This window comes from Danio rerio, chromosome 9 (genome assembly GCF_049306965.1).
Source record: "Danio rerio strain Tuebingen ecotype United States chromosome 9, GRCz12tu, whole genome shotgun sequence".
Lineage (NCBI taxonomy): Eukaryota > Metazoa > Chordata > Actinopteri > Cypriniformes > Danionidae > Danio > Danio rerio.
This window is the reverse complement of record NC_133184.1, coordinates 43,238,120-43,264,613: the sequence shown is the minus strand read 5'-3', so window position 1 is coordinate 43,264,613 and position 26,494 is coordinate 43,238,120. Positions and strand designations below refer to the sequence as shown.

General features: G+C 35.7%; 1 protein-coding gene across 5 annotated transcripts in view; it reads right to left on the bottom strand.

Moving 5' to 3' along the window:
- spegb (striated muscle enriched protein kinase b) overlaps positions 1-18,154 on the bottom strand; it is a 164,345-nt gene extending 146,191 nt beyond the window's left edge. For 2 of the 5 annotated variants that reach the window (XM_073913014.1, XM_009304895.4), the window contains exon 1: positions 18,077-18,154. Coding sequence is in view for 2 of the 5 variants with exons in the window: in XM_021479006.3 (XP_021334681.1) it covers positions 12,016-12,442 (427 nt within the window). In the remaining 3 variants the exon portion in view is untranslated. Of the gene's footprint in view, positions 1-12,015; positions 13,106-18,076 lie in introns of those variants that run through there. The other 3 variants (XM_021479006.3, XM_021479007.3, XM_073913012.1) reach the window with 2 other exon arrangements.
- Between the last annotated feature and the right edge of the window lie 8,340 nt (positions 18,155-26,494).

The window sequence follows — 26,494 nt, the reverse complement described above, 5'->3', positions numbered from 1 at the left end:
TGTTTTTCTTTTTTCAACATAGCAAAGTGTTCCCAAAAATATATACTTACACAGTACATCACCTTTAAACCTATTTCTGATATCATTAAATCACCACAAACCCTCATGTCCAGCAATCTACCCCTGCAACAACACCTATCACTTTCATTTCCAAACATTGTCAACCCAGCGGAGAACAAGAGCACAGTCTGGAAATGTATCATGAATTTCGATTGGTTTTAGAGAGAAAAAGAAAAACACAAAGATGATTCAATCTGAACCAAACCAAACGTGTGGCCACCCTTAAAAATCCTCGATCTTTCTTACATCATAAACCTTGGAAAACATGCCAGTGCAAAAAGGTCCAGACTGAAATACCGCAGGTTATGAAAATGCAAGAGGTTTCAAGCCAAAATGTGGGGTGTTTATAAAGCTATTTCTTGCACTTTTAAAACATTGGTGAGTCAGATGCTTTTATTCTGGAGCCATTTTAGATGTTCAACACCCTAGCATAACTATTGCCCTCAAAGCTGTATACCGAAGGATTAGGTAAGGCATTTGGTGCCATGCTGTAACTGCTCTAATATAGTTTAAAATCAATACACATAACAGCTTGAGCATGTTATGTTTTATCACATCATTACCGGAGCTCTAAGGTCATGCCACATCTCTGCTACAAGTCAGCATGGAAACAGATTATACAGGCCATTATTATAACTTTAATTACATGGAGGATGAAAGCTCGGTGCAACAAAGGCATCATTTTGAGGATTCAGTCAAAGAATAAAAATCAATGATGATTGAGACACTGGTATAAACAACTACAACAAACAACAAAAACAATCCTAAGTTTACTTCATTCTATATGTAGCATACAGTTGAAGTCAGAACTAATAGCCCTCCTGAATTATTAGCCCCCTTGTATATTTTTTTCCCAATTTCTGTTTAATGGAAAGATTTTTGGAAATACATGGAAAGTATATAATAATATAATATAATATAATATAATTTAATTTAATTTAATTTAATTTAATTTAATATAATATAATATAATATAATATAATATAATATAATATAATATAATATAATATAATTTAATATAATATAATATAATATAATATAATATAATATAATATAATATAATATCATATAATTATATGGCGCAGTAGGTATTGCTGTCGCCTCACAGCAAGAAGGTCGCTGGTTCAAGCCTCAACTTGCTCAGTTGGCATTTCTGTGTGGAGTTTGCATGTTCTCCCCGCATTCGCGTGGGCTTCCTCCGGGTGCTTCGATTTCCCCCACAGTCCAAAGACATGCGTTATAGGTGAATTGGGTAATGTGTATTGTTGTTTCCCAGTGATGGGTTTCAGCTGGAAGGGCATCCGCTATGCAAAACATGTGCTGGATAAGTTGGCGGTTCATTCCACTGTGGCAACCCCGAAATGACAAAAAAAAATGAATAATATAATATAATATAATATAACATAATAGAATATAATATAATATGAAAACATTATAGCAATAAAATTAACTATATTATTGATCAACAAAAAAAATGACAACATTTATTTAATCAAATTATAAATGAAACAGAAAAGGAGTTTTTCATACAGCAACAACTGAAAGCACCAAGCTCCAAAAAATAAAAATACACTAAATACTCACAAAATCTGTCTGTGATGAACTTCTTCAAAAGTGCATATACAGCTTTATTCAGAGATTACGGCAACAAAAAGCTTCAACGTTGGAACGCAAAAAGAAAAAGTGCAACAGCAGTGGTTTTTTAAAACCACCCACACACTAAAGGCCAATGAGAACCTAAGCACAAAGTAAACAAGATGCTTTTAAGTAAATTAAAATCAGTGGATCATCGTTAAGTGTTGATGTAGACGCAGTTAAAAAGAAAAGGATAACTGTCTCCAAGTGCAAAGGAAATGGGTTTTCTAGCGATGCAGAATGTCGCCAGTGGCAGATTGGAAAAAAAACAATATCGTTTCAGTGCAGCAGCTCACCAGAATCACTAAAGAGAACAGAATAAATGCATATTAACTCACTTTATTCCAATGCGCTGAATTAGTCTTTTGCATTCAGTATTGATTCATTTCCACCTACAAGCGATGCAAAAAAACAACCTCTCAGCTGGACAAAAAAAAAAAAAAAAGGCTGCTGAAAATAAATGACTGAAGGAGGCACAGCTCTGAGCTTTGTTAGTGTCAAAATGAGAGTGCATATATGTTTTTCAGTATGCATAACGTCTTTTTACACAAATATTAATAATAATCAACTACATGAGGACTGTCGTTACTCCCCCCACCCCACGACCCCAATCCTCTTTTCAAATGGTGAAATTGCAATTTGACCTGCCACAAAAGAACAAAACGATATTCTAGTGATTTTGCATGAGTCATATGTGCTCCTGACAAAATTAATAACTGCGTCAGTCTGAAAGAGTCCATTAGTCAGAAAAAAGATGGAAGAGAAAAATCTTTAAAGTCCGAGCAGTTTATCTGGGATTATAATTTCCATTTGGTCACAAATATAATTGACGTTTGACGCCATTCATTACACACTTTACTGAGTGTTTGTGTGGACAGTTTGACCTCAGGAGCCAATGGAAAGTTGTGCATCGCCAACAGAGTGCTATCTTCTTTCAGGGCAATTATTGCTAAGTGTGTGGGTTGAAGCCAAAACTGTCTTCTTTACTGCTCAACCATTCCCCCAAATGCAAACTCAAATGTTTTGAGATTTATATAAAGTTTTTGCATTAAGAAAAACACTACTTTATCTTTAATTACAGCAATTTGGGTAGCATATTTATTAGCGTACAAGAATTCCACATTTTATTAAGCTAATAACTTTTTGAAAACAACATTTTTTTAAACTCTTCGTGAAAACAAAATATGGGCCATGTGAGAAACATTAAGATCATAGTGCTGTAGACTTTAGATACATTCACACATTCAGTACTCTACTCTCTGTACATCATTTCTCATCATTCTTCCACCCCAGCAGTCTGAAACATCTACAGTATATTAGAAATAGCACTGCTTAAAGCACAGAGCAATTACAGGTGAAATGTTCCCTGAAGAGACAGAGACAGCAGGCACTTATTTGCTGAGCATGAATATAAGAGCCCTCGTTTTGAATGTCAGCTGAATCAGGCTAGAAAATACACAAGCGGTTGCATGTTTACAAATTTAAGGTCTAGGGGTGGGTTGGTCCAATAGGGATTACATCATCCTCTATGTTTATCTAAGTGAAGTTTATTTATAAACTAATTTCGAGAGGATCACGTGCTTATGATTTATCACGGCCAGTCTCGCATTTGCTAATCACTATCTTTCAATCATATGAGCCCTAAGCTACTATAAATAGCCACAGTTTTCAGTTCACTTTATCTTCGTTTGGAAGAAACCCCCCTCCTCCCCTATTCTCCTCCTTTATTTGTGATTGGGCGGCACGGCGGCCCAGTGGTTAGCACTGCGAGCCCCACAGCAAGAACACTGCCGGCCCTGGTTCCACAGGACCGGTGGGTGTTTCTGTGAGGAGTTTGTATGTCCTCCCCGTGTCCGCGTGGGTTTTCCCCGGGTTCTCCGGTTTCCTCCCACCATCCAAAGACATTCAACATGCATAACAATCAAGCTTGTCTAATCCCTTGTGTTCCCTTAGTTACCGTGGCAGGGGAGTTCTGAGATCCACCGAGCTCAGGCTCCCCTTTTGCTCTGCCAACGGGAGGAAGCCCCGGGCTCGAGGAGCCCTTGAGCTCGGGGCTCTCTCCCGGGACAGCATGCCAAACAAGCTTTTGTAAATCATCAGCTAAGTGTGAACTCTTGAAGTGTATTTGAATTAAAGCTGCATTAAATGTCTTATTTTTAAACATAGATGAACAGAAAAGTGATTAAAACCTGTCATTAACCATTCACGTTTACATTCATTTTGATTGCCTTATGGTGAGTTCCCCAGAATAGCAGTGAAGGTAAGCTTCTCTTAAAAAAAGCTTCTTCTCCGCAGTAGGGGTGTATGATACTGGGAAAATTTGACAATATGATTTTTTTTTCTCTGCGAATTTCTCCAGATTACTTAAATATCTCTATTGGGAAAGTCATTAATTTAGATTGACTGGAATGGTATATATTTATATTACTTATTATATACACATAATAAACAAACAACTGTCATAAATAAACACAATAGAACGAATATTAAACAATTAAACAGTGTTTTATGGTTTTCTGGGGTGAGTCTAACAGTATTTGGGTACAGAAGTAGAGTCATCAAATAAATATGACCTTGTGTAGTCTTCATCATATAAATTCTTCAAAACAATTATTCTTTATGCACCAACAAAATGCTTTAAACTCTCTTAAAATGCTCACAAAGTCACAGGACATAAAACACATGCAGATGATAGACTTTTACTCCATTATAGTTTAATTCTGCAGTGTCTCCACAAATCTCATGTGTTTTTGTTTGTGGTTTGTGGTCTATAATTCTAACTAAACATTGCATATCATGTTATGTGACTATTGCGGATGCACACTTTGCAATATTGATGCAGATGAAATTATATATTGTGCAGCCCCGCTGTGTTGGGTATAAGTGTTGAAATATTTATTAATTATTTAATAAATTGAATGAAAAAAAAATGGAAAGCATATCATATCGTTGGCAAAAGTTATTTAGATCACAGAATATTTTGTTTAAGTCAAATGTCAAAAATTACTGAGAACAATTCATCCATGAAGAACAATTAACTTCCATGAAATCTTTCCATTTCACCAAAATGTTGTACATTTGATTATTTTCATTGTAAAGAAAAGATTTGCTAATAAAAAATGCCAAACTCCTATATTAGAACCTCAATCAGATTTGCTGAAATTTCTAATTCAAATTTTCTTATTTCAAATCATTATAACAGTACAAATTGCAAAATATATAACCCAGGATCATAAGAAATACAAAACATACAACACATTGCTCTGGGTACGTTTTGTTGCACATTTCAGATGACAACTCCACTAGAGAGCGCGGTCTACATTTCACAAATCTTAAATGCGTTACTTAGGGTATATTTTGCTATACTTTCAAATACACATCCTTTTTGTTCATGTAGTCATGTAGCCAGCTACACCAAAGTCCCTTTAGGGCAAGTAATTTCAATCAGCGTCCATCTTTGAAACACCTCTCGGGCAGTATGCTCAGGCACTCTGTCTGAATGGGGAATCATTAAATTTCCCAAAAATGCTTGTCAAACTTACCACTGAATTTCATATTATGAATAGGAATCCCCAATAAAGTTAAATAACATCTGGGCCTTTAGCTTAATTTCTAAACATCCAAATCACACAAAATCTGCAGAAACTCACGTCTGGTCTGAGCCCCTCCCTCAGAGTATAATCAGACTATAGCAATCGATGATTGGCTTCTGTACTAGAAGGCGGTCTTCATTCGCCATATAGAGATCAATGTTTGGCTCTTGTACTAGTAGGTGGGGCTTTTATTCACCATATTGACCGTTACACTTTTCCCCATTCAAAAAGAAACAAGTCTTTGGGAGTTTTTTGTTTGTCCGTGCCACCATTCCCATTGTGTGACATCAGATTGTGCACCACAATTTTTATTGGTTTGAAGACGACTGTACAAATGGCTGACATAAACAAAATACTTCTGCTAATAACTGTGCTAACGAGGTTTGTAACATATATACGGATACACAGACAGTTATAGCACTTCATTTCAGAAAAGTGGCGACAGAATACAGCCAACCAGAACTGCTAATAACCCATTTTGAGGCTGTTGATTGGCCAACAGGACTTCACGGTTGGAAATAAACTGCCATCTGTTACTTTGACAGGATAGCACTTCATAGGGTATTTTTGCATTTTCATGTGAATTTTTATTATTTTTTTAACCATGCAGGTGAGGATGAGTTATAAAAATAAAGTTACAAGTACACAAAGTTTTAAAAAATACCCGTGTGGACATTTTGAAACTGAAACTGCATATTGAATAGGAGGTGTCGTTTTATTGAGGCAAACTAACAGCTGGAAGGTTTTCAATTGCCAAGGCTTTAACTTGATGTCATCAGAGCAAATTTTGTATGACAATTGTTTTTTTTTTAATAGATTAACTTTTATGTATTAATTATTCACATTACTAATGACAATGTGAGCTAACAAAGAATCAATTTCAAATTTAGGATTGCTTTAAAGTTAGCTTGCGTTTAGTGTAAATTAAATCCCAGTTCAAATTGATAGTTTAAATGCAACAAATAATAACGGTAGCATAAATCTTAGTCCCTACTAGCGCAACCCATCTTAAAACACTTGCTTGCTATGTCTAAACACAATAATAACTTGTCAATGTCAACTTTGTCACTTGTCTTGCAGTCTAAATCAGCAAAGACTCTCAGACAATAAAGACTATTTCAAAGCCAGCTATTTTAGAAATTTACCACAGTAAACCATGCAAAAACATTTCTCTGCCTCTCATTCAAACAGACTCTAATTGAATAAGGTCTAGGCAGAACTCCTGCGCTGAAGGCCTATATATAGCTGTGATGTCTTCCTGTGTAACCGGAGAATGAGTGGCCTATTAACATCACAAAAATCTGAAGCCTGGCACATTCCACTGTCCGAAATAACCAGAAGGGTAGAGATGGTCCTTCAGCCCAAGACAAATACAGATACATTGAAAGACAGCAAAGTGTAATAAGTGGAAGAACGGGAGAAATAAAAGCAGGGATACAAAAAAAACCTTTGAATATTAGAATTAGTTTGAATGACAAAGTAATATATAGAATATATAGTCAATATAGACTCCAGAATGATCAATGGGGGAAATTAAGGATAACAGTGGGTGTATCAGGTAGAAAAACAGGCATTTTGAAGAAAAAGCAAAAGAGAAAGACACACTGTACGGCATTTAGCTGAGTGACAAGACAGGTGTAAACTCCAAAAGCTGCCTAGAGGATTGACACATGCATCATGACTACAGACGTCACAAACTCTAGATCCTTGCGGCTCAACTGATTTTGACTCAGGATTTGAAATCAAGAAGATGTTTATTCGGCATTAAGAATTGTTTAGTTTTTAGCAAAAATGCACAAATCAGACAGAAAAATATTAATGCTACTATGAACTGCTTAGTCAGCCTACACTGTAAAAAAAAAATAAAATAAATAAATAAATAAATAAACAAATAAATAAATAAATAAATAGGTGTCTTTTCTAGTCATCTCAACTTAGTACTGTCCTCTATGGTTTTCGAATCTGATAGGCTGACAGCCGTGCAATATTTTGCAATATCAGATCTCATACAGCCTTCTCACACTGTATTACTCCGACCACATAGAGTGACAGCAGATCAATAAACTCACAACAGTATGACAAATTTTGCTGTATATAATATGCTTTTGAGGCTTTTTAGGCGAGAATGTTTTAAGAGTTCACACTTAGCTGATGATTGATAATAAGGCTAGTTTGGCGTGCTGTCCTGGGAGAGAGCCCTGAGCTTATAAGATCCTCAAGCCCTGGGCTCCCTCCCGTTGCAAGCTGAGAGGGGAGTTTGAGCTCAGGTAGATCTCGATGATCACCCCTCTTGCTTATTGTAGCTAAGTGTCAGATATGGATGTTGAAGATGTACTCAGAGTTTAGCTAAAATATTCTGGATTAATTGTTTAGAGTGCTTGTTTTTGAACTGTGGGAGGAAACCGGAGGACTTGGGGAAAACCCACGAGAACACGGGGAGAACTAGCAACTCCGCACAGAAATGCCGTCTGGTTTGGAAAGAAATTAAACCAGGGGCATTCTTGCTGTGAGGCAACAGCGCTAATCGCTGACCACCGTGACGCCCGTTTGAAAGGAGGGAAAGTAGGGTTGGGTGGGGGGGTTTCTTCAAGACGAAGATATTGAGATGAGAAAAGCCTGGTTATTTATTGTGATTTAAGGATCGTCTGATAGGATAATCAGTCATTAGCTAAAGTCAGAACAGCTGTGAACAATCATAAGCACGTGATCCTCTCGAAATTTGTTTATAAATAAACTTCACTTAGATTGCAACTATGCAACGCTATCCACAAGATGGCAACAGAGACAGCATAATAAGCCCTTAGAGGAGGAAAAACCCAGCGTAATTAATTAAACTACATCTGATCAAATCTTTATTAAACAGGTAAATGACCAAGTCAATCTCTCTCTGCTGTATTTATACTATAGTAATTGTAGTGTACTGAGTGTAAGATGGGATTTACATATCAGGAATATATGTATTTTGTGCTGGCCACTCTTTGTATTACCCTGAGTTACTTTTTGGTTGGCCATCTGTTTGATTCCAATGTGTCTTGTGTTTTCGCTACTGCAGACTAGTTCACTACTAAAGACTAGTTCAGACTAGTTCAGTAAATAGAAAGAAAAATGTCCGCATTTTTTTTTCTTAAATCACTAACACAACAGTAATCTAGTAGTGTTTAGTGCTTTTTTCTGGGTTATTTATTGTGATCTCCCAATTGCAACAGTGAAATACTGGGAATTCTCTCTAGACTGATAAGCCTTATAATCTTAAAATGCGAGCAAAATCGCCTGTTTTGTCATCACTTTAGACACTACGCTAGAGAATCATTCAACACTAGCTCTAAAGTGACGTTGGTGAATGAGTAACAGTTTTTGCTGTTCTGACGTCAGCTGCAGATGTGAATGAATGGTGGAAGAAAGTAGTTCCTCTCACAAAAGAATTTTGAGACTATCTATGTTTGATTTTCTTTATTATATACACGATTATGCAGTCGAACTGCTGTATAAAGCAATATCACATTCGTAGCATTTTGATATGGCTGTATATCATCACTGGTGGGACACTAAGCGCACGCCTCTCACCAGAGCCAATATACAACCATATTGCACTTCTACTCATGTGGTATTGCTCATATATTATATTATAAACTCAAAATGCTGCCATATATCAACTCAAATTTAGATAAAAAAAATAATTAAATCTACAAACAAGATCACTGGATTACAAGTTTATTTAAAAAATTAAGCATTATCATACCCAAATTAGGAGTGAAACAGCCTAGAATTATTTATAGTGTAACTTTGCACAATTTTATGGTTACCGTCTCTTACTTTGCCGCACTATTAGAACAGACCACGGGTCTATAACAAAACATTCAAGCCAATACACCCAAATTTCATGACAAATCAAAATATAAGTTCTACATGCTGTGTACAAAATAACTTCTTCACAGGCCACTGAAGTACCATTCAGAAACCCTGGAAAAATTGGCACACTTAAGCTAAACAAAACCCAGTGGTATATGTAACAATCTCAGAAGACCACTTCATGTAAAAGGTGCCAATCATGAATGCTAAAAACAATAAACATACCAGTTTTGCATTTATGCTACAGTTACGGTGTAAAAGTGAAAGTTTGACCTGGCTAAATAAAACACCTAATCTATTTCTGTTGATGGAGTGCAAATGAGAAACCCAGAGCCATAAATGATACCCTGTATTGCTGACAGTTTGGTGATCAATGCTAGTGGCATCAGTGAAACCATAACACTGGGAGAGTTATGGGCTCTGACGTGGCCATTTCTGCACTGTGAAGGGTAACAAGGAGACAAAGCCAATACATAAAAACCTACCTGAAGCCGGACAGTTCTCCTCAACCCAAAAATCCAAACCAATGAATGACTTCTGAACAGTTAAAAAAATATACACATTTTCCTTTCAAACCATGAGGAAACCAATTGCAACAAACCAAGTTCAAAAACTAATCCAAATGAGTACTGTGAACAATCCATTTGAGTAAACGAAGCAATTTGAGCAAAGTAAACCCAATAAAAGTAGAGAACACAAATCAACTGATTACTAAAAAACCCAATAAGTTAAGGCAACTCAAACCGTTAAAGGAAACCGATTGCAACAAATCAGTTAAATGTTCAAAAACTAATCCTAATGAGTACTGTGACCTTAATCTATTTCAGTAAACGAAGCAAAATGAGCAAAGTAAACCCAATAAATGAAGAGAACTTAAACCAACTGAGTACTAAAAAACGCAATAAGTTAAGGCAACTCAACCCGTTTGAGGAAACCGATTGCAACAAATCATTTGAGTTAAAAAAACTAATCTATGAGTACTGTAGGTATTTAATGAACTCATTACATTCAACACTGGAGTTCAAAACTCTTTTTAAATGAGTAGAAATAACTTTCAGTCAATTTTGAGTTAACTACAATTATTTCATTTGATAAAGTTGACTGTCGGGTTTCACAGTGAATGTTATATTTGCATTGCACTTTTGCAAATTTGTTCACAATCACACTTGGATATGCATAAAACTTAACTTGTCAGTTTTATCAGTTGTTTAAATCAGAGCAAATATTACAAGCATTGCTCTGAACACTCTTGACCAACATAAAGTCTTTAATTTAAACTGCAATAATAAACATGCCATGAAGATCAGTGAGGTTTATTTCTATCCAAAAATCACTTGGATACTAGATCAAACTTTCCATCCGAGAGCAAAAACATAAATATCAAGACATCAAATGTCATATTTAGCAGAGAAATATTGACAACTTTTTTCTTTTTAGCCAAATTGTCCTGCTCCATTTTTCAAATCAACAGATTCCTCACAAAGGCATATTTCACTATACAATACTAATCAGACATTTTAGCCTGTAAAACAACTTCTGCTACATTTCTGTCCTGCAAAAGATCGCATAGGCTTTGCTTTTGCATTTCACCAAAGTGCTTATTTAAAACCTTCAGAGGAGAAGATGAAGCACGCTGACTTCGGGGGCGGTAATTTTGCAGCTCTACTTTAGGACGGGTGAGCAGTTTGTCTCAGCCCATCAGCTGCCCCCATCATTCCACCCACAGCCACCAAACAGGTCCTTGAGGTAACGGCCCCATCCCCAAGTAAATGGAGAGGCGGCGACTTCACTATATTTTCCATAATTGGATTAACCAGCATTTTGTGAGACATCTGAGGGATGTTGTTATTGCTTCAGCGAATTATCACATATCACATGTTAGTGAGCGAGAATGTTTGCCTTACACCTTTTTCTCTGAGGTCTAAACTCGATAATTAGCCACACAAGCTAGCCTGGTAACAGAGCACGTTCCTGCAGAAAAAAAGGTCCCGTGAAATTAAAATAAAACATTTTAGATGTTAGTTTCAGTCTGTTAGTTTTAAAAATATCTATTGGCTAGTGTGCTCCAAAAATTAGTGTTTAGAAAATGTTAAACTGATATAAACATCCAAAGCTCGCAGTTTGTCACTTCCGCCTAAATCGATCAATGATTTATTTTTCACGTCACCTCATAACTTCAGTTTCTCATCAAATCTCGACCAATCAAATGCTCTCTAGAATCTTACATGCTCCGCCCCCTTCAAGACGCTTCTCTACTCCATGTTCCAACCTCTCTTGATATATCAGTTGAGATTACATCAAACACTGAATAAAAATTGCACAATTCAAAACACTTCACGGGACCTTTAAAGGTATAGCTCACCCAAAACTGAAAATTCAGTCATTATTTACTCACCCGTTACTTGTTTCAAACCTTTATAAGTTTAGAAAGACTGAAAAATGTTCAAAACCTGTAACCATTGACTTCCATAATAGTTGTTTTTCTTACTATAGAAGTTACAAGTTTCGAGCATTCTTCAGAGTATTTTCTTTTGTATTCAACAGAAGTAACTCGAAAATGTCCGAAACCACGTGAGGGTGTGTAAACTGAGTAAATTTTTCATTTTTGGGGTAAAATTTCCTTTAGATTCTCTAAACCAGGGGTGTACAAACTCTGTCCTGGAAGGCCAGTCTCCTGAAGAGTGTAGCTCCAACCATAATCAAACACTAGCTTTGTATTGATCTTAAAGACACTGCTTAGCATGTTCAGGTGTGGTTGATTAGCGTTGGAGCAAAACTCTGCAGGACACTGGCCCTCTAGGACCGAGTTTGCCCACCCCTGCTCTAAACGAAATGTTAAACTGTTTGATTTAATTACAGTAGCTACATTTGTAGTTACCTTCACCCAAATCCAATACAGCTAGGACTGCACTGCTTCTGGCTTCTCCAAGATGGTTGGTGGCGATGCAGGTATAAAGGCCGGCATCACTGGGTTTACAGTCCCTGATCCACAGGCCTCCATATTCCTGGTTGTCCATGTTGACCAGGTCATCGTTGTGGTACCAGTACAAAGTAGGCTGTGGGTCTCCAGCCACGGCCACTTTCAAACGGATATCGCAGCCAGTACCCACCGCAGCGTTCCTCATCTTCCGGATGAACACTGGAGGAGTTGGAGTTGGGTAGACGGATGCGGAGGGATCTGGGACGACCTGCTCAGAACTAACTTTTGCCCGTTTCGATGGTATCCTGGGGCTTGGAGGAGCCATTCGTCCAGCTTCTTCATCAGCACCCTTCTTCAGGGTCATCTGTACCTCAGCCTTCCTCATGATCCAGTGGAGAGCTTTGATATAAACTGTTGCACGGTAAACTGATTAAAGCTTCAGATGTATCTCTAAAGCACAATTAACCGTCCATAAATAAAATAACGTTTCATAATTTGGTGTTTTGATGTGGTAAACATATTCCAAACACTCGAGCAGATGTCCCGAAACACAAAACTAAGTCAAACACAATACTTACATATCAAATGACTTTTTTGAAGAGTGAAAACCTTTTGAAAGGCCTTCATGCATGTCAAAATGTCAAAATTTTGGAGTGCAGAAGTTTCACTACATCACGAATGTTGTGGAATATGTTTCCCACATCCTTGAGATGTCAAATTAGAGAAACAGAAGACAAAATGGTTAATCTTTGTCCAATTAGGTGAACGAAGCTTGCGCATGTACTCCTGGCTAGATGGTATTTTTAGAGCGAGTCCCGGAGGATCATATTGCATTAGCAGCTACCCCTGCTGCCTTTTGAAAGATTTGGCCTCAGCTTTTCACCCTCAGACTTGAATCCCACAGTTCTTGGATCTAAAGGAAAATAAAATTGACTGCCGACTCCTTCAGGTAATTACTCAAGTGCAGAATCTCCAACTCTGTGGTTTCCAACTCTGTGCCTGCGGTGCCCAGACTTTCGTCCCCTTGCCCTCCAAGTCAAGCTGTCTCACTCTCGATAGCCCCCTCCACTCGCTAGTCCCCCCGGGGAGGTGACAGACAAGTCCCACTAAGTCATCAAGGAACAGCTGTACCCTGATAGGTCAAATTTTTTGGACAGCCCGGATGCTTTGGCCCAGCCCCTCATCTTTTCCCTTGGCACTTACAGCCAATCACAAGCTCCATAAAGTGTGACACAGGGGGCCTGGTGAGGAGGAGTTGGAAATAAAGCTCTGATTCATGTGTCAAAGATAGCTGCTGAGTAAGAATCAACATGGTCACCAGCATCAGTTTCGGATTTAGCAGAGTAACTCCTCAATAAAAGACAATTCAGCACTTAAACTTCAAGCCAACGTTTATAGATTTTATATGCAGATATAGAAGCACTGGGTTTACAGTCTCTGATCAACAAGCCTCTGTATTTCTGGTTGTCCATGTAGATCAGTTCACTATTTTAATACATTGGAAATGTACTTAAATAGTATTTCAATGTCAAGCAATAAGAAAAGAGTTAAAACTTGTGCTTTGTTTAATATTTTCAATAGTATCTGAATGCAGACTTGGATTTACAAGCTGAGACTGCATATCTGAAACATGCAATATCAGACACAATGCACTCAATGGAGCTAGTGACGTCATTGTGAGTGGTAGAGTTAGGGGTGTGCATTAAAAGCACTGCATGCAGCTCACCTTCCAACTGCACCAAGACTGTATTCAAACCCCTCTCAATATTTTAATATAATATCTATTTCATTTTCATGTGTCCTCTCATTTTTGTTTCTTCTTTAGTTTTCCTTCTCGTTATTTTACTTTAAATTTAATTCTTAACTCCCTTATTGTAAAAAAGTAACCTCTGTTTCTGCTTGTTTCTGCATCGTCATTGTTTTATTGTTATTGCAATAAAACTAATTATATAAAAATCACTGTGGTACCACGCCCACTGCTCATCACTAATGGTAATAGTTAGCAGTATTAATAACGTCATATATACTCATATATAACACAGTATAACTCATATATAACACAGTCCAAATAACACCATCAAACAATATCACTAGGAACCCTTACCATTCTAGAACCAGTTAATACGCCTATTGGGAAAATTTGTTTTTGCTAAAAAAAAAACAAAACAACAACAACTAAAAACTATAAATATAGGGCTCTATTCCTCGAAAATACTGTGAACAGTCTTTTTGATAATTTAAAATGGGAAAATATATGGACCATACAACAAATGTTTTCCTTACTAATAAGGTAAAGGAATTATCTTTTAAATTATTACATAACATTTACCCTGTCAAAAACTTCTTAAAAAAAGATTTCCACCAAAAGATTTCCAAATTGCTCCTTTTGTCAGAATGACACTGAAACTCTTCCTCACTTATTTTGGTCATGCAACCATGTGTTCCAATTTTGGCAAGATGTTAATATATTTAACTCTAATATTATTTCACAGAACTTTTCTGTTACTTAAAAAAAAAAATTATATATATATATATATATATATATATATATATATATATATATATATATATATATATATATATATATATATATATATATATATATATAATTATATATTTTTTTATTATTATAATTTTTTTACTAATGTTAACATCTGCTTTATAATAAACCTTATTCTTTTTAAGCAGATTCTACACTCATAAATGTAAATTTTCAAATTGCAAGCCTGCTTTTATAGCATTTATACAAGAGATTAAACATTACTTACAATTCCAGATCCGATATGTATAATCTATTAAATCTCTAAATTAATGTTATCATACTATTTTGCCCTTTTAACTCTCAATTTCTTTTCTATCCACAGACCAGATGACCTATTGATATCTCTAATTTTTGTTCAATTTCTGTTGTTTTTATCCTATTGTTTATCTGTTTTTTTCATTCTTTATTGGTACCATTATAAATAATCTAATGATTATTTTTGTAAATGATGTGTACCAAATGTATCATTCTGTTATACAATTAATATTTTATAATATATAAATATAAACGAGCATCAAACAAAAGTGCTGCTACGCAACACAGACTGCCATCTGTTGGAGATCTTGTAAACATGCAATTCTAGAGACATTTACAGTTAGATTGTTAAGAAAACAACATGGAATATTCATTAACTGTTGTTGAGGATTTTTATGATATATTAAATTCTATGAATTTTATATACATTACAGTACATTATGTATCAGTTAAAGTTATATTTTTTAATCATTAAAATCATGCAATGCACTTCAATTACTATCGGGTTTGTTTAACCTTCCAAATGACCACCACAGACAAAGTCAAATAGTTCAGACTGCGGACCGAGTCACTGGTACAACACTCCCCACTATCCAGGAACTGTACTTATCCAGAGCAAGCAGAAGGGTTGCCAAAATTACTCTGGACCCCTCACACCCAGCACATTGCCTCTGAACTTTTACCTTCTGGTCGACACTAAGGAGCACAGTGCACCAGAACAGCCTGACACAGAAACAGTTTCTTTCCTTAGGCAATCCATCTCATGAACACTTTATGATAGCAATTGTGAAACAAACATCAATAGTTTTTATACGCATATTTATTCAACATACTTTACATGCCAATTTGCACATAGCAGCCGCACATATAACAATTTATATAGTAATATATCTGTACATACACTTGTCAATTTGTATATTTGTAGTCACTATTTACTTTTTTTTCCTTTAAATGTATTTATTATCTGTTTTTTTATCCTGTTTGTCTCATTCTGTTGCACTGTAGAAACGAAACACGAAAACAAATTCCTCGTATGTGTGAACACCTGCAATAAAGCTCTTTCTGATGCTGATTCTATGCTCATTTGAGTTTAAAACCAATTTAATATAATTTAAATAAATTTTAATTATACTGAACTCAAATCAATTAAACAATTCACTTAATAACATACTCAATGAATCCACAAAATCAAAATAAAAGTAAAATAAAATCACACACACACACACACACACACACACACACACACACACACACACACACACACACACACACACACACACACACACACACACACACACACACACACACACACACACACACACACACACACACACACACACACACACACACACACACCTGACGTCAGAATTACTAGCCCCAGTGGATTTTTTTATTTATTTTTTTTCCAAGTGATGTTTAACAGAGCAACTTTCGCAGTATGTTTGATAATTTTTTTTCATCTGGAGAAAGTCTTATTTGTTTTATTTTAGTTAGAATAAAAGCAGTTTTTTTTTATAAAAAATTTTAAGGTCAAAATGATTAGCCCCTTTAAGCTATATATTTTTCGATAGTCTACAGAACAAAGCATCGTTATACAATACCTTGCCTAATTACCCTGTCCTGCCTAGTTAACCTAGTTAAGCCTTTAAAATGTCACTTCAAGCTGTCTAGAAGTGACTTGAAAAATATCTAGTAAAATATTATTTTTTTTCATCATGGCAAAGATAAAAGAAATCAGTTATTAGAAATGAGTTATTTAAACTACTGTGTTTAGAAATGTGTTGAAAAAAAAAACTCGCCTTTAAACAGAAATTGGGGGCAAAAAATATACAGGGGGGCTAATAATTCTGACTTCAACTGTAGCTTAAAGGGGGTAATAATATGAAACAATATTAATTTTTGTTAATTTGGCTTTGGTATCGACTAAATCTAGTGTATATGCACAAATCTATCTAATCTAATGACATTAGATTAGATTTGTAATGTAAGAGTAATGTAATGTAATTAAGACTAATCTAATGTATATGCACAAATTAGTATATTGACTAATTTAATGTATGTGCACAAATATTTTACTGTAAAGCAAACTACAGAACATATTTAATTAAAAATATATATTAATTTCTAAATAATTAAATGGTGTTTAATTGTTGAATATTTAACTAGATTATTTCAATGTGTGTCCCAAAAACAAGCTAGTAATAATTCAATGAAACGACGTTGCATCCAATCAATCCAATGATGCAGTCATGGATATTTAGACATTTAGATATTTTAAAAAGTTATTGCTTGCAAATTACTACAATAATAAGATTTAATACTACAATAATAACAATTATGTTATATTTAAACAATTATATATATATATATATATATATATATATATATATATATATATATATATATATATATATATATATATATATATAATTAGTTATAATTTTGGCTTTGTTACTAATTAATCTAATGTATATGACCAAATATAACATTATAAAGCAACTTGTAGAACACACTCATTTAACTGGTTAAATTATGAGATTCATCGAATAATCAATTGAATGTGTTGAGTAACTGAACGGTTGTTTAGATTATCTGTGTCCCAAAAACAAGTTCATAATTCAATCAAAAAAAGCATCCAACCTGTGCAATGATACCACAGCTATGGATATTTAGATTAAGTGTATAAATAGTACAATCTGAAAAAACAGGCTTCATGAACATTTCATCTACAATTGGTTCCAATAGGAATAGCACCCACAAACCACCAGCTCTCGTGTACATTCAACAGATGTACATTAAGACCCCTAGTTTTAAATTAAGAAAGCGCACAAGTAAAAGGACTCCAGCGGGTTGAATTTCATGCCAGGCATGTGTGTATGTGTGTGTGTTCCCTTCTCTCTGGAACCCCCTTTGAAAGGAAAATCCTTTCTGCAGTTTGTCCTGCAGGACCCGGTTGTCATAGAAACAGCATCGCTCTCTGGACTGCTGAATTGAGAGCAAACGTGTGGATGGTGCACAGGTCTCTGAGTGAGTGGGAGGGAAAAGGGGAGGCAGATACAACACTTTACTATTCTAACACAATAGGAGAGATAGCAGATGTTTCAACAGTGTTTCGGGGGCTGAGATGACTGGAAAAGGAATGGATGAAAAACAGGTACAGAGACGCCGGCAACAGGAATGATGAGGTTGATGGACAACAATGAATATAAGAGTTTCACTTACGTGTGGTCGAGTCTCACTTAAAGCTGGAGGCAGAGCGCTGTGGTGCTGTGATGAGAAGAGCGTCTGGTGAATGTGTGTGTAAAACATCGCCCCCTGCAGGCGGAAACCTTACCCTGATAATTAGGGTGTTTCCTCGGTGATGTCACTGAGGATTGAAGCTGCCCACTTGTTGTGATCATCACATTTTAATTTTCGGCTAGGAAAAAAGTGATAATGTCATGCACTGAATCAGCTACACAAGGAAAATTGGTTATATGTAGGAAATGCGCTGCATTATTCATTCAAATGTATTCAGTAAACAAATGTATTAATAAATATACTGACAATAAACTAACAAAAAGGTTTGGGAAAAAATATTGAGGATAGCAGGATTTGGGAGAGAGATTTTTTTTTCCTAATTGTACATATACACTGTTAATGATTTGTGTAAATTAAACTATTTAACTGTAATATGAACTGAATTTTACTGTAGGACATGTATATCATGCATCAATGCATCAAAGTTGCATTGTGAAAATGACTATATATTTTACAGAAAATATGCAACTCAGTAAATACAAACACACAGGGTTTCTGTAGGTTTTACCAAGTTAAATGCAAGACTTTAAGACATTTTTAAAAGCATTATGAATGGAATTTTAGACTCATAAAGGGCTAAACACTAAGGAATTTGGCCCAGATGGAAAAGATTTTTATTTGCCCCATAACTTTTAAAAAAATTAAATACATCTAATAATACAATTATATATTAATAATAAAAAATAAATATTTGAGATATTTCTTATCAAAATATTTTAAATTTGGTGTAAAAGCAAGCAAGCTCCTATTTACAACATAATCATCTTTTTTTAATCAGTCTGTCCAGGTCGGTGTCCTCAGCAGTAAGTACAAGGAGCACTTTTAAACAAATATTATTGTAAGGAAAATAATTAAACTATTATGATGAATAATTATGATACAATTACCTTTTTAAATAAAAAGTTTTATTAAGATGGAATGTTGGTGATTGTATGGGTTTGGCCAGATTAGTTAGCAATACATGAACAAAGGAAAAATAAGACCTGTTTAAAAAAGATTTAAGACCTACAACACAATATTTCAGTAAATTTAAGACTTTTTAAGGCCCAAATTTTTAATTTTGAGATTTAACACTTTTTAAGACACTACAGAAACCCTGTATACAGCAAAGTAAATGTAAATAACTATTTTTGTATTACTTTATTTATTGAAAATGATCAGTATCTATTGAAAAGTTACTGGGGAAATGCTGACGGTAGACTATACAGAAAACTGTTAACAGTGTATACATATTAAATGTATGGAATATATGAGACTTACAATATAGATTATGGTACACAATATGAATTATGGTGTAGCTTTGCTCATGTCTATAAATTGGATGCAATTTTCAAAAACGATTCCAATGATTTAAAATACATTTTTCATTCATTCTTTCATTTTCTTTTCGGCTTAGTCCTTTTATTAATCTGGGGTCCCCACAGCGGAATGAACCACCAACTTATTTAGCATGTTTTACGCAGCGGATGCCCTTCGAGCCGCAACCCATCATCCATATACACTCATTCACACACATGCACTATGGCCAATTTAGCTTCCCCCACAAGTCCAAATACCTGTGCTTTAGGTGAATTGGGTCAGCTAAATTGTCCGTAGTGTATGTGTGTGAATGGGAGTTTATGGGTGTTTCCCAGTGATGGGTTGCAGCTGGAAGGGCATCCGCTGTGTAAAACATATGCTGGATAAGTCAGCGGTTCATTCCGCCGTGGTGACCCCAGATTAATAAAGAGATTAATCCGAAAATGAATGAATTAATGCAATTTTTATATACATATAATAAACAAACAACAGTCATAAAAAAAACTAAATAAAACAAATATTAAACTAAATTAAAACGTGCTTTATGGTTTTCAGGCGAAAATGTAACAGTGTTCGTTAGCGATGCCCCGATCAGGATTTTTGCAGTCGATACCAAGTACGGATTCTTTGTCATGGTGATCTGCCGATACGGAGTACTAATTCTAATGCTACAAGCTTTATAAGCACATTTTCCCTCCAAGTATGAACCTTCAGAATATATCTTGCCTTACTTAAGAGAATAAATAAAGGATGCTGCATATAATAACTTAAACACATCTCTTTAAACCATTTAGGTGTAAACATGTCATGGCCATTTATATTAACCTAATGTAATGCAATATCACTGCTCGTCTTGCGAACTGTTCTCTTGCTTATTCAGTCTAGTTGCCATGATTTCCGGGTATTTTAACTAATTTTTGGGGATCATGGAGCCGGTATGAATTTGTGGGAGTTTCCAGGAATAAGGTTGGATGAGACACTAGAGGGTACAGTTGGGCGGTAATACGTTAATATGGTATACCGCTGGATCTTAAAAATAGCAACGGTATCAGTTTTCAATACTGTTGTACTGTCCTAAAAAACAATGCACTTAAATAGGAGACAAGTATTAAATATTAAATATCCTTTATTCAATGCCTACAAATACGTATGCGTGATTGTCATCATGGGACAGAGTGGAGGAGAGAGAGAGAGAGAGAGAGAGAGAGAGGGAGAGGTGAGGTGCCAAGTCGCGGACCAAGTGACTTGCAGTTTGGCAGTATTTCCGGTTTCGACCAAACGAGAAGGAAGACGTGGTAAATACAAACTAGAGGTCTGCATTCCCGCTGCTGTACCGCAGGAGCCGACCAGATTTCTTGTAGTGCAGGAATACATTTCTGAATAAAGCGCAGGAGCGGTCGTTAACTCTGGTGTAATTTGAAAGGCCGTGGGCGCGCAACTGCTTGAATGCTGTTTGTGTGTTTGTGTGTGTGTGTGTGCGAATGAGAGAGAGTGTCATGCTGCGTGTCGCTTTTTGCTCTCTCTCTATATTTGTGTGTGTGTGTGTGTGTGTGATCAAGAGAGAGAGAGAGTGTTATCCGTCGCTTGGTGCTGTCTCTCTGAGTGAGTGTGTGTGTGTGTGTGTGTGTGTGTGAGTGTGTGTGTGTGTGTGTGTGTGTGTGTGTGTGTGTGTGTGTGTGTGTGTGTGTGTGTGTGTGTGTGTGAATTAGAGAGAGCGTCCCGCGCAGAAGAATACGAACAAGACAGACAGGTGCCCGCGAATCTAAGGTCGCATATACGTTATTCAGTTTATGAATGTTTAGGCACAAGCCAAAAGTTTGGTGACGCTGTCTGAGCCTTACGTTATTTTTTTTTATTATGCACGGATACCAGGGTAAAATAGGAAGGAGTATGAAAATTTAGATACGGCCCAAGCCTAGAGGGGCGATCGCTCCACTCATGTCATAGCAGCTCAAAACGCTGGATATACAATCGCTGCACTTGCAACAAAGAGACAATCACTTGCACGAGTTGCGCCAATAAACTGTAATTCAAGAGTTCACACTTAGCTGATAATCAATAAAGCGTATTTGGCATGCTGACCCGGGAGAGAGCCCTGAGCTCGTAATATCCTCGAGCCCGGGGCTCCCTCCCGTTAGAAGGGCGAGAGGGGAATTCGAGGTCAGGAAGGTCTCGAGAACTCCCCTGCTTGTCACCGTGAGAAGTGTTGTATTGGGTGATAATTTTTTTTAGTCGATTGGCTATGGTTTATGTTTTTGGATGGTGGGAGGAAACCGGGGAACCTGGAGAAAACCCACGCGAACACAGGGAGAACATGCAAACTCCACACAGAAACACCAACCGGCCCGATGGGTTGGACTGGCGGTGTTCTTGCTGTGAGGCAACAGTGCTAGCCACTGGGCCACCGTGTCGCCCGATCAGAAAAAGTAAGAGGATGTAGGGGTGGAAAGGGGGTGAGCTTCAAGACGAAGATAACTGGAGTGAAAAACACAGGTTATTTATAATGCTTCCATAATCATCTAATAGGGCTGATTACGGAGCTAACAAGGAGCCAGCCGTGTTGATTATTAGCACGTGACCCTCTCGAAATTAGTTTATGAATAAACCACACAAAGAGGTCACACTGCATCTGTGTGTATTTTAACTGGTGTGACGTAAGCAAGCGATCGCTCACACCCCCACGCGTTATTCACCTCCTCATGTGTTGTGGCTGCTGTAGGCTATGTATAACATATAGAAGCATATGTGCGTCTTCCTCTGCTTGCAAACTCATAAACGAACACATGTGTTCGGCCAGATTGGTGAATGCCGGTTGAGTCATTAAATTTGATTATGATCGATCGGAGCCTCCCTAGTATTCGAATACAGAAAATAAGTAATGAAATGAAAATGACCTTGTGTAGTCTTCATCATATAAATTCTTCAATACAATTATTCTTAATACACTACTAAAATACTTTAAACTCTCCTAATATGCTCACAAAGGCCATAAAACACATGCAGATAATAAACTTTTACTCTACAGTCAGGCCCGTGCAGAGACCGTCCAAAGGGCATGTGCAGGATAAATCACGATATCAATGATGATAAGGGGGGGGGGGGGGGGGGGGGGGGAGAGCTAGCGTTATAATTATAATTTTAATTGATCGTGTAAAGCGGGGGTTGAGCGCGCATACTCAAGATCAGTGTTACTGAAGGGTGGGACGGAGGGTGTGTCGCGTTGCAGGGGCACTTTTGATCATTTTGGAAGGGCACTTTCTATCCAACACTAAAAAGGGCATGTGCACTGCACAGGTTGAGCCCTATGTGTGCACGTGCCTGATTACAGTTCAATTCTGCAGCGTCTCCACAAATCTCATGTGTTTTTATCTGTGGTTAACTATAAGTCTAACTCAACAATGCATGTGACTATTGCTGATGCACAGTGTGAAACTGATGCTGAAGCTCTACTTGACACCATATGATCATGCATAAAAAAATGTCATTATAATGGAAGTCAATGGGGCAAAAACAGCCACAAACAAAACAAAAAGGTAGTACATTTAAACAGCACACAAAGTTTAAAATTTGTAATTAAAATGATCATGTTATTTGTTTATAGGGATAATTGGCTGTTAGTTTCTGGGTTTTTCAAAAGTAATCCACTGGGATTTTGGATAAGGGATTGGATCAAATCTTGAAAATGGGTTTTTCAAAAGAAAAAACGGATTAAGGGTGGATTTAGCGTGGATTTCATGCCCAAAATTTAATGAAAACTTACAAAATGTATTAAATAATACTATATTTGGATCATGCAGTATCTTACGAGATATAATATTTATTCATAAGGTTTTAATTGTATTTGTTCATCTGTCAGGCTATAGTGAGTATAGGCTTTAACGTATTCAGCCTTTCAGTATAGGCCTACAGCAAAGTAGAAAGAGTTTGACCTCATAAAACAATCCCCCAAAAAGCTGTCAAAACTGACCAAAAACAATACATTTTATTCTGTCACTAATTGATATATATATATATATATATATATATATATATATATATATATATATATATATATATATATATATATATATATATATTCATCACAATGGAAACTATTTTTGTTTTTAGAATATTTATTAGTGATGCATGCAATAATTACAGAATGACAAAAAAAAAAATGCAAAGAATGGCAATCACTGATTTTTTGAAATCACCTTTAACAATTGCAAAAAGAGACAGAAAGGGCAGAAGCACAGCTTCATCTGGCAGAGAACAACTGACTCTGACCAAACTGCAGGAAACCAAGACCAATGACTTGAGATTCGCCTCCTAAAGGCCACGCTCAGACAAGCTGCTCTCTCCACATCAGATGAGGAAGTCTGAACTTATTGTGGAGTTTTTGACATTAAGTCTTTTTTTATTTACATCTATATTTGAAACTTATTATAAATACCTCAATGTACAGTGTTGTAGGTCTCAGATGAGTGGACTGCTGGAAGAGGATGGGGTGGGGTTTTTATAGTTTTTCGTTTTTTTTTAAATGTGTGTGTGTTTTCATTTTTAATAAAAATAAAGTTATATTGACCCCACACTGGCTATTCTACTTGTTGCTCTTTACATAGGCCTATCTATCCATCTACATTGTGTTTGAGCACTGGTAATCCAGATTTAGTGATCCTGAAAAGATCCTATCCGGATCAGATTGATCCAATCCAATGTTGCTTTGAAAAACTGGCTCAAAAAGTAAGCTGGATTACCTGATCACGGATCGCAAAAACAGGATTACTAAATCCGGATCAATTTGATCCAGATTAAACCTTTTGAAAAACCGGGCCCAGGTGGTTGTTTCCAATCTGTGTGCATGAAACGTGACTGCTTTTGTAAGCCACTGAATTACTGTATTCAGTATCTCCATCAAGGACATCTACAAGAGATTGTGCCTTGAAAGTGTTTTCAAAGCAAAATAGCACTTCATGTTGATCACATGCTGAATATTATGACTACATCATATCCCATGCAGACTACACAGCAAGTGCAACATAGCATAGTATAGTATTACATAGCGTAGGAGATCAGATACTGTACGGTATGATCTCATACAGTAACCGTAGAGTATGTGCCAGTGTGTAAAGATTACCATGAGATGCACATCTAAATCCCGGCTTATAAAAAGGCCATTCACAGATGCTTCAGCAAGCATTATAAATACCACATTGATACAGGCAGTTAACAGCTTATGCTGAGTGTTCAAAACAGTCTGTTGTTTAATGATTTATGCTTTAGCGTGTGTTAGTGCATTATAATTATAGTGCATTATAATAATCATTCTAATTATTTATTTTATTTTTTGTTAATAATCTGGGCCAAGTTTTCCAAAAGTAATCTAGTGAGATTTTGGATCACGGATTAGATCGTGAAAATGGGTTTTTCAAAAGAAAAAGAGGGATTTTAAAATAAGATCAGATCACGTTAATGATGCATGATTTGGTTTTGATTAAGAGAAAATAACTCAAATGTATTTTGTACGGTTATCTTTGTTTGCTTGTGTTTGTTTTGTCACTTGGTTTAACGTTTTTAAAAGTGTGGTTTATTTGGGGGAAACAGCAGTGACACGCGACCAAACATTAATAAAAACAAACATTCTTCCTGACAAAAGAACCATAATTAACGCAGGGTAAGATTTATTTTACCTTTGTGGAGCTTTGTTGAATTCCTTGAATGAATCCTTGTTTCAGTTTCACATTCGCTTCCAAAGGTTTGTTTACTTCAGGTGAGGTGAATTAGCGCCAAAAAACAACGTTTGGCCTTCGACCTTTGACGTCAAATGCGCCCTGGTGAATCTACCAGACTTTAAATCCTAATTGGTTAATTAAATTCACGAAAGAAAAGGACATATGTGGTATACTTTATTAAAACACGTATTTGATTTTTTGATTTTTTGTTGTAATTTTGTTGTGTGATTTCCATAGGTGATTTGACTTATTAAATCAGGGTGCATGGGATATGATGTAGTCATAATATTCATAATATTCATTCATAGACTTATCAAGTCATTCGTGTGACTTATAAAAATAATTCTCTCTTCTTCCAAAAAAATGATATGAAAATGATATTGTATTAGTTAGACAACTTCTAAATTTAAATGGTAATTTATTATCTTCTTACAGTGAATTTTTAGATAAGTTTGGTTTTCCAGTTACTCCAAAGGAGTATGTATTGTATTTGATGCCATATCTCAACACCTTCTTTATTTTATATAAGAGAATATGGAAATAAGTCTTTAGAAGGACAATATGTTAAAGAAAACATTTTAGGAAATATTGATATTATTAAACAGTAAATGCTATACTAATAAATATAAACTAATAATATAAACACGTGATACAGTTATATATAATCATTTAAAATGGACCAATGTATTCATAAATATAAATTGAAAAAAAGCTTGATGTTCTTATGAAATATATTACATAAATAACAGAGTAAAAGAAGTTCAATCTATAATTTAACATTGTATTTATCCAGCTAAAGAGGTTTTTAGAGAGATTTAATTTGAATATTGATTATTCCTGTGATTTTTGTTAAATGGAAAAGGAATCTGATGTCCATATGTTTTGTGATTGTATATACACAAGGATTTTCTGGGTGGATGTGGAACATTTTCAATTTTCAAAACAAGTATCATATTCAAGTTACATAATTTTGATATTTGCATTTATTATGTCAATACGTATAAAAAAATGACCTTTCTAGAACAACTTTTTATTACTATGGGAAAGTTTCATATACATAAAAAATGGACTGGATCAAAGCCAAATTTTGTTCAATTTCTTCAAGAGACTAAGGGCTACTGCACAAGTTTGGAGAACATTGTTAATAAAAACACAAAAAAGACTTATAATATTCTTAAAAATATATAAGAATTTTAATTACTGAATGTTTTTATGTACACTCTGGCATATATTTTTGTATATTACTTTATAATATACAGTTTAGTTTTATTGTGTTGAGCAAAAAAAAAAAAAAAAAAGACTTCAAATCCTGTGTGAATCGGTTGCTTCG